Source organism: Mandrillus leucophaeus, unplaced genomic scaffold (genome assembly GCF_000951045.1).
Source record: "Mandrillus leucophaeus isolate KB7577 unplaced genomic scaffold, Mleu.le_1.0 Scaffold46, whole genome shotgun sequence".
In the NCBI taxonomy this organism is placed as follows: Eukaryota; Metazoa; Chordata; class Mammalia; order Primates; family Cercopithecidae; genus Mandrillus; species Mandrillus leucophaeus.
The window spans coordinates 3770646-3779987 of NW_012104920.1; the positions used below are offsets into that span (position 1 = coordinate 3770646).

The 9342-nt window shown below is 42.0% G+C and overlaps 1 protein-coding gene across 1 annotated transcript in view; it reads left to right on the forward strand.

Moving 5' to 3' along the window:
- NUP88 (nucleoporin 88kDa) overlaps positions 1-7843 on the forward strand; it is a 44258-nt gene extending 36415 nt beyond the window's left edge. The window contains exons 10-17 of the mRNA XM_011994685.1: positions 1286-1387; positions 3730-3888; positions 4792-4917; positions 5026-5091; positions 5230-5310; positions 5586-5712; positions 5861-5979; positions 6416-7843. Of these exons, the coding sequence (XP_011850075.1) occupies positions 1286-1387; positions 3730-3888; positions 4792-4917; positions 5026-5091; positions 5230-5310; positions 5586-5712; positions 5861-5979; positions 6416-6479 (844 nt within the window). The 3' untranslated portion in view covers positions 6480-7843. The remainder of the gene's footprint in view (positions 1-1285; positions 1388-3729; positions 3889-4791; positions 4918-5025; positions 5092-5229; positions 5311-5585; positions 5713-5860; positions 5980-6415) is intronic.
- The last annotated feature ends 1499 nt before the right edge of the window (positions 7844-9342 follow it).

Consider the following 9342-nt stretch of genomic DNA (forward strand, 5'->3'; position numbering starts at 1 on the left):
CATCTCAAACAAACAAACAAAAAAAATTAGCCAGTGTGGTAGCATGTACCTGTGGTCCCAGCTACTCAGGAGGCTGAGGTGGAAGGATTGTTTGAGCCCATGGGGTCAAGGCTGCAGTGAGTTGTGATCGCACCACTGCACTCCAGCCTTGGGCAACAGAGTGAGACCCTGTCTCCAAAAAACCCCAAAATCCTATTTATATCAATTTCAGAAACAGGTAAAATTAAACATTCCTGCCTAGGAATGAATACATAGGAAAACTGTAAAGCAAAGCAAAGACGCGGTATTATGAATGTCAGAGTAGTAGCTACTTCTCTGGGGAGTGAAAGGCTATGACCAGGGAAAGTCACGTGGGAGCCCTGAAGCCCCCTGCAGTGTCCTGATTCTTGACCTGGATACTGATCACATAGTATATAGCCCAGTAATGTGTAGATTTCACACTGATAACAAAAAGTAAAAGTTTACAACCTTCTAGATGCCAAAAAAGTAAATGGGAGCTATGGAAGGGGAACTAGTGTGTCGACTGCTTGGTTCTAAAGGGATGGAGAGAAAGAATCAGTTAAGAGGAACTAGACATTATATTGAAATGGGAGTATTTGAAATGGAAGAGACATGAGTTTGCAAGCTGAGGGGAAGTAGATAATAGGGAGATTCTGAAACGACACAGTTAATGGTACAATTTTCAGAAGGTGTGAGCGGAGGCGGCATCCGCATTCAGGGGCAGTTGCGTGTTGTAGGCCTGCAGGTGGGATGGGCGTGGGAGCCGCTAGGAGAGCATGTTGGGAGATTGACAGTTCCCATCTGAGGTCTCAGTTTCCAGTGTCTTCACTGAAGTGGGAAGGAAGATTGAGAGAGAGATGCAGGCTGTGCATGCTAAATGATTTCCTGTGACATTGACGTCAGGCCTCATTGAGACAGACTCGGCAGCTCTGTTCATTCAACAGTTTGTAAGCACTTAATTTGTTAGAAGTGGGCTAGATAGCTGGGGCTTATGTGCAAGTTGGAGAGACAGACAGATCTTCAGTGTAACGTGTAACTTTTGAGATTACAGTCAGCACCACTCTACAGTTAGGGATTCCTGAGTGACTTAGTGACATGGGCTCTAGACTTTAGTGTAGGGCTGTATGAAAGGTTTCCAGGCCACCACTTTTGAGGTTATGGTACTGACAGGATGTCCCAGGCAACTGTCAGCCCAGGCCTGAGAAGGCCATGACCTGTCATGTCTTTGTTCTTGGTTCCATTGCATTTGCTGCTTTGTAACTTAACTATGACTGTGTTTTTCCAGGCATCCGGCTCCAATTCGAGGATTTTGGATTGTCCCTGACATTCTGGGCCCCACGATGCTCTGCGTCACCAGTACCTATGAATGCCTCATCAGGCCTTTACTGTACGTCCATTTTCTATTCTCCGCACAGCTCTCACTAATTCTGCAGTTGAGAAAATGCACTCAGTAACCAACTTGAAGCTATACAAAAGTGTGGTTTATGCTTTGGCTTCTGACTTGAGGGTTGGAAGGATAGATATTTCTGTTCCTGCCATCTCTGTAAGGTTTCATTTTAGGCATGGTTTCTGGTATCCCCTGCACCTCGCTGAGAGTCAGGAGCTTTTCTTCAGAGTGTGGGGAAAAAATACTAAAATTGAATACCAAATTCCGTTATCAGTATGAGTAATAATTCTCAAGCTATGACCATGTGCCAAGCTCAGAAGTAAGCCATGTGCCTGTACTGCCTCCTGGAATCATCAGGGCAGCCCTGTAAGGACAGTTCTGTCATTTCCATTTTATAAGAGTAGAAGCAGGGATCAAGAGGTTAGTAAATGCTAAAATGACAGGTAACAAAATAGAGTTGGGATACAGATGCAGATCTCATTGACTCAGAAGCCCATACTCATACTCTTTAATTTCTCCATCTCTGCCAGCCTGAGGGACATTGTACAATGTGTAAACTGGAATGAAGCTGAACTCGGGCTGGGTGCAGTTGTGGGTCACACCTGTAATCCCAATGCTTTGGGAGGCCCTGAGTTCGAGACCAACCTGGGCAAAATAGTGAGACCCCCATCTCTACAAAAAACAAAAAAATTAGCCAGGCATGGTGGTGCACACCTGTAGTCCTAGCTACTCAGCTGAGAGGATTGCTTAAGCCCAGGAGTTTTAGGCTGCAGTGAACCATGATCATGCCACTGCACTCCAGCCTGGGTGAGAGCAAGACCCTGTGTCTTTTAAAAAAAAAAAAAAAAAAGCTGAACTCTTAGTCCTTCTCCTTTAAGGAAGTCAGACAAGTAAGCTGTAATCGCTGTCTTCCTTTTCCAACAGCCTTGGAAGATCATTCTGAGTTGTATAAATGCAGGAATATGAGTACCAAAAACAAAAGTCACTGGAGCTTCAAACACTAGACACCACCCCCACCCCTAAACACCCACAGTACATTAGTAAAATAAAACCTAGTCACACTGGCTTACTTCAGAATAAATATAAATCCCAAAGAGAAAAAATAAACATTAATTGTCTGGATACTTTTTTTTTTTTTGAGATGGAGTCTTGCTCTGTTGCCCAAGCTGGAGTACAGTGGCATGATCTCAGCTCACTGCAACCTGTGCCTCCCAGGTTCAAGCGATTCTCCTGCCTCAGCGTCCCTAGTAGCTGGGATTACAGGCGCACACCACACCCAGCTAATTTTTATGTTTTTAGTAGAGATGAGGGTTTGCCGTGTTGGCCAGGCTGGTCTTGAACTCCTGACCTCGGGTGATCCACCCACCTTGGCCTCTCGAAGTGCTGGAATTACAGGTGTGAGCCACTGCGCCCAGCCAATTATCTGGATACTTTCAGATCATATTTCTGCTAGCTCCCTGAAATAGAAGTTGTCTATAAAGTAATGCTATTTGACGAACTTTCACTTTTTTTTTTCTTTTTTCTTTTTTGAGACAGGGTCTCACCCTGTCACCCAGGCTAGAGTGCAGTGATGTGTTCTCAGCTCACTGCAACCTCCGCCTCCTGGGTTCAAGCGATTCTCATGCCTCAGCCACCCAAGTAGCTGAGATTACAGATGTGTGCCACCACGCCCAGCTAATTTTTATATTTTTAGTAGAGACAGGGTTTTACCACGTTGGCCAGGCTGGTCTCGAATGCCTGACCTCAAGTGGTCCACCTGCCTCAGCCTCCCAAAATGCTGGGATTACAGGCGTGAGCCACCATGTCCAACCAAACATTCACATTAGAATTGTTGCCTTCAGAGTAAATCAGTTGCCATGCTGCTAAAGTTTGTGAGATCTTTTAAGCTCTTTCTGAAGTTTGAGTATTTGCACTTGAGTGAATAGTTTTTAGAAATCAAATTATATAGAACCAATGTGGTATACACAGCAGTTTCCTGGCTTAATACTGGTTTTGATCAACTCTAAACCTAACAAGTAATTTATGTTTGTGGCTCTGGCTTATAAACTGGCTCTCAAGTCCTTTGCCAAGAATGCATGCTAGGTGTTTGTGCTGCCTTAATCTTTTAGAAAAGAACCAGAAATGGCAGTCAGAAATGCTTTGACAAATTAGGGGCATTGGAAGAATAAGGGTGTAGCTTCCCAAAGTGACCTTTTTTAGGTGGCAAACATGCATTCTTGCACTTTTACAAAAGTAACACCTTATTTTATATTCTGAAAGTTCTGGATTAATGTGGTTTCTGCTTTCCTGTAATACAGTAAATCGCTCCATGGTAGAATTCAATTTACTTCTCTATTTTGCAGAAGTACAGTCCATCCAGCGTCTCCTCCCCTTCTTTGTACTCGAGAAGATGTTGAAGTGGCAGAGTCTCCCCTCCGTGTTCTGGCTGAAACCCCAGATTCCTTTGAAAAGCATATTAGAAGCATTTTGCAACGTAGTGTTGCCAATCCAGCATTTTTGAAGTATGCAGCCTTGGGCATAGCAGTTTTATGAATGGGTTCTCTTCTGTCTTCATAATTACTGTGCATCCTTTCTGTCCTCATCTGTTTCATACACTTTTTACTGTGAGGGATTTGGAAGAAACTGGATATATTTAATCAGCTAGCGAATGGGAAACAGGGGGGAAGTGGCACCTGAGAATGATAAACAGGAAGTGTTTAAAAAGAAGTTAGGGTGGGTCAGGCGCGGTGGCTCACGCCTGTAATCCCAGCACTTTGGGAGGCCAAGATGGGCGGATCACGAGGTTAGGAGATCGAGACCATCCTGGCTAACACAGCAAAACCCCATCTCTACTAAAAATACAAAAAAAATTTAGCTGGGTGTGGTGGCATGCGCCTGTAGTCCCAGCTACTTGGGAGGCTGAGGCAGGAGAATAACTTGAACCTGGGAGGCAGAGGTTGCAGTGAGCCGAGATCATACCACTGGACTCCAGCCTGGGCGACAGAGCAAGACTTTGTCTCAAAAGAAGTTAGGCCGGGCACGGTGGCTCACAGCTGTAATCCCAGCACTTTGGGAGGCCGAGGCAGGCAGATCACCTGAGGTCAGGAGTTGAAGACCAGCCTGGCCAACACGGTGAAACCCCATCTCTACTAAAAATGCAATAATTAGTCAGGTGGGGTGGTGGACACCTGTAATCCCAGCTACTCGGGAGGCTGAGGCAGGAGAATCGCTTGAACCTGGGAGGCGGAGGTTGCAGTGAGCCGAGATAGCACCACTGCACTCCAGCCTGGGTGACAGAGCGAGACTCCATTTCAAAGAAATAAATTAAAAATATAAAAAGTTTACAAAGCACCTGTGACTTGAGTCTATTTTCAGTTGTTTTATACTCAGCTAAGGAAAATAAAGGTAGAAACTTTGTTTTTAAGAGCTTCTGAAAAGGACCTAGCCCCTCCTCCTGAAGAATGCCTTCAGCTCCTCAGCAGAGCCACCCAGGTGTTCAGAGAGCAGTACATTCTCAAACAGGACTTGGCCAAGGAGGAGATTCAGCGGAGGTATGATGTCCTGTGCTCACAAACCATCGATCCCTGGCTGGTAGCTGATGCTGTGTTATAGCCTAGACCTGGCTTCTGAGTAAACTCTATTCCTTTTTGTTCTTGAAGGGTCAAATTATTATGTGACCAAAAAAAGAAACAACTAGAAGATCTCAATTATTGTCGAGAGGAGAGGTAAGTGTCAAAATCAAGAAGAAAACAATAGGTCAGTAGGACTGGAACCATATTCTTACCCTAAGATGCTGAGCCACATTAATTGGTTTCAACATCAAGGTATGGACCTCAAGAGTCTCTTGTTTCTTATATCATTAGGAAAAGTCTGCGGGAAATGGCTGAGCGTTTAGCTGACAAATATGAGGAAGCTAAAGAAAAACAAGAGGATATCATGAACAGGTCAGTGGGCTGTATAACATTTAGTTACCTACTCGGGCACTAACAGTGATATTTAAGAAAATGGGCATTGGCAGGTGCTTACATACCTACAAAATTGAACTGATCCCCCTACCTCTCCTCTGAAGAATATGCTGGGGAAAACATGAGGCTCTCCCCTAACACTTTTTATGGGGCCTACTTCAGAGACACCAGATTCATGAATTATGAGCTTGTGATTATGTTTCTCCTAATTAGCAGAGACCTTAACTTGAGATGTTTGCTTGCCTTTTCTAAAGGATGAAAAAAGTACTTCACAGTTTTCACTCTGAGCTCCCAGTTCTCTCTGATAGTGAGCGAGACATGAAGAAAGAATTACAGCTGATACCTGATCAACTTCGACATTTGGGCAATGCCATCAAACAGGTAGGAATAGATCCAAACTAGCTAAATTTGGTAATTTTTCTTAAAGCACTTATTCTACAGAAAATTTTACAAAAATGTAAAAAGAACAGATTCAAATAGATAAAATGTGTGGCAAACCACTGCCAAAATATCTATTTTGATACTTAAGGTTACTATGAAAAAGGACTATCAGCAGCGAAAGATGGAGAAGGTGTTGAGTCTTCAAAAACCCACCATTACTCTCAGTGCCTACCAGCGGAAGTGCATTCAGTCCATCCTGAAGGAGGAGTAAGTAAATACTTCCAGTCAGCTATTACCGCGAGATAGTTTTTCCTTTACAGTATGCCAGTCAACCTGTCTTAATAGAAACCTGGATCTTGGTATTTGCATGTCAAGTAATTACTGGGACGAGAGCCACATGATACATAGGGGCTTAAGAAATGACTATGGTGGGAGGACTGAAAGTGATGACCTTCTAGTAACATGATTTTGTTGTGTGGCCAAAGGTATTTTACAGTAATTATATTCAAAAGTATTTCCAGTACTTGCACCATTTGCCATCTTAAATGAACAGTGAACACTATTGCTATCCATCTGAAACCTTCAGCTGTTAATTTTAGCAAAGCAGTTCTTAGATATTTCAACATTACCAGTTTGAATTCTTAAGAATCCATATAAATGGTTTATTATATTTCCAAAAGTGAGTGACTTTACAATTTTACAGGGGTGAACACATAAGGGAAATGGTGAAGCAAATCAATGATATCCGCAATCATGTAAACTTCTGACACCACCAGGAGCTGACTCACACCTGAAGTGAACACCACTGAAGGCTTAAACCCATATTGTAAAACAGGTAGCATTATCTAATTTATAAAAAGGCATTTTGGATGACCTTTGGTGTGGTTGTTCATCTTTTTAAATATTTTGCTTTATAATTATTGAATAAATGTTTTTATTTAAAATTTGGATTGTGCTTTATAACTCAAGCCTACAGTTGTGTTCAGCAAGGAGTCAGGGTTATTTCACACTGCACACGGCCAGAACCTCCCTGAGCCTGTTGAGTGTTCTCCGTATCTGAGCAAGGTATTCCTGTGAGCTGTGTTTTAAAGTAGCGCACCAGAAACATGACTCTGAGAGGGACAGAACCTAGGATTCAAAGGAAAAGACCACACAGTGTACTCGGCAGCAGCTTTTTTAATGTGAACACTTTCTTCTTAAGGACACACCTTCAGTACAGTTAACAAATGGTTACACCTGAAATCTGCTGAGAGCAGAGCTCAAGATCCACAATTGCAAAGGCCACTGCTGGCTCACTTCCTCACAGGCTGTATTACCTTCCAGAGCTGAGTGAGGCTGTGCTCTACCTCCTAACACTTGTTACTGAGTGGACATGAGGTGCAGGTTTAGCACCTTAAAGGGAGAGAAAAAGAAATAGGTTAGTATGCAGAATGTGATTTTGTCCTCACTTCGCCTTAACTCATCTTTTTATACTTGCCAATGTGAGTTCTGAAAGGTAGTACTATACCTGCTTAGAAATGGCTGAGTGACTGCCAATTAAAAGCCACATGATAAGGTAGGTTACAGGTAAGAGGTAAATCAGGTTAGACATGCATGAGAACATGTGTGCACAGACTGAATATAAGCACAGGAACACTCAAGAAACCCAACTGATCTTTTCTTTCACCTTCTAAATCAGTTCCCATTTACGCTGAAAACCCAGTGGAAAGAATTGTTTCCCACCTGGACAGTGACACAGTAGTTTGTTGCATACCAGAAGCACATTGTTAAACAAAACTTAGAGTCTCAGTTTGGGTTTTTCTACAGTATTTTTCTCAATGAAGTGAATTCCAGCAGTTTGCATTTGTCACAGTAGAGACCACTAACCATTCCCTAATTGTGATGATTTTATTACCCAGTACTGTCTTCTGGAGAAAAATATCTGTAAGGTGCTCAGTCTCAGCAGAACACTTCACTGCAAGCTCTAGTTCAGTCAGTTCAGAAAGGCTGTGAACTGCCCACCCTGATTTGCAGCACTAATTTTAATAATCTGAAGACAAATTCGCTTGGGGCTTATCCAAGGGACTAGTCTTAAACCTACGTAATTTAAATTGATTGCATTTTATAATTAATAAAATCCCCTGTAACTCAATAGTTATATGTTTCCTTTATCTAAACCATATAGCACTCTTTATAAAGGGATTTCAAACCAATTTAAATAATGTTTCATGCGCGGCAAGCCTTTAGTACTATTTCCATAATTAATATTTATTTTTAAATTCATAATCATGAATGCAAGACTACAATAATAACCCAAGAGATGAGGTATGTAGTACTTATCATTTGTCCTATGGAAGACAGACGTACAGGAGTAAAGATCTTTAGGGCAAGTCCATAGTGACCTCATTTATAACAGACAATTCACTTTAAGTTGATGGTGGCTTTATGTGAACAAAACAATCTACCTAGTTCACTAACTCCCAGAAGCCTTCTTTCAGGTACCTTACTGTTATGCAACCAATCTCAAAAATGATTTGAAAACCATTTTACTTTTGAACCTCCTGGATGATGATCCATCCAGTGGATCTTCCTGGGACAGTACTCTCAGCAGGTATTGGTGAACGTGAATCAATCCTTTGTGCTTTCTGTAGCACTTCATAAAGTTATGGCAAAGACCTGTTTCACGGAGGCTTTCTTCCCACAGGAAAGGAATCTAATGCTTGTAAAATGGCAAGGCAGATTTCCAGACTGATCAGTATTCTAACTGGCTCTCCATAAGCATTGTCCCTTACATTCCAGGTCTGGACTTAAAAGAAAAATACAAAATATCTGTCAACCTAGTTACCATTTTTGTATTTGACACATTTGAAACAAGTAGTATGTAAGCCTAATGATCCAAGTTGAAAAATAAGCAGATTTATAAATGTATACTAGAGGTTCTCAGACAAAGCTTGTTTTATTAATGTTTTTCACTGATCCAATAACTAGACTAAAACACTTCAAAAGAGTAGATGGTACCAGTTCGGCTTTATCCTGGTACCTGTGGGCCCATGAAGATCATCTAAGTATGCAGAAAAAGTGCTTCCCAAGTTTCTTGTGCTTTTCCTTTAACCTTCAGCTTCCAGTATATATAGCCCTAGCCAAGTTTTCAGATCCTCATCATTAATTCACTTCCTGAATTGGTTTTGTTTGCCACAGTCCTATGGTTCTCAGGTAAGTTTCAGTAGCATTTAAGGTCCTCCAAAGCAAGATAAAATGGTAAAAGGGAAACAAAAATGTACTGAGTGAGGGAAATACAGTCAGTAGCCAATGGCCTGCTCCAAACCTTCATATTTTAATATAAAATATTCATACAGCATACTACACTTCTGTCTGTTAACTGAATACTGTTACTGATGAGCTCTAGACAACAGATAAAGCAAATTCTCTTCCAATATCTATGAACAGAAAATTCCAAACACTACTGGGATGTCGCTTTAGGGTAGGGAAATGTGTTCCAAAAATCTATGTTGGAGAAAGCAGGCAAGGAAACAGCACTTTTTCCATCACCGAATCTGATCCCACGCCTGTTGGAATCAAGCCTGGCGTTATCAGTGTTCGCATTTGAAGGTCTCTGGGCTGCAGATCACCCCGTTTGCTGTTTCCTGTGCC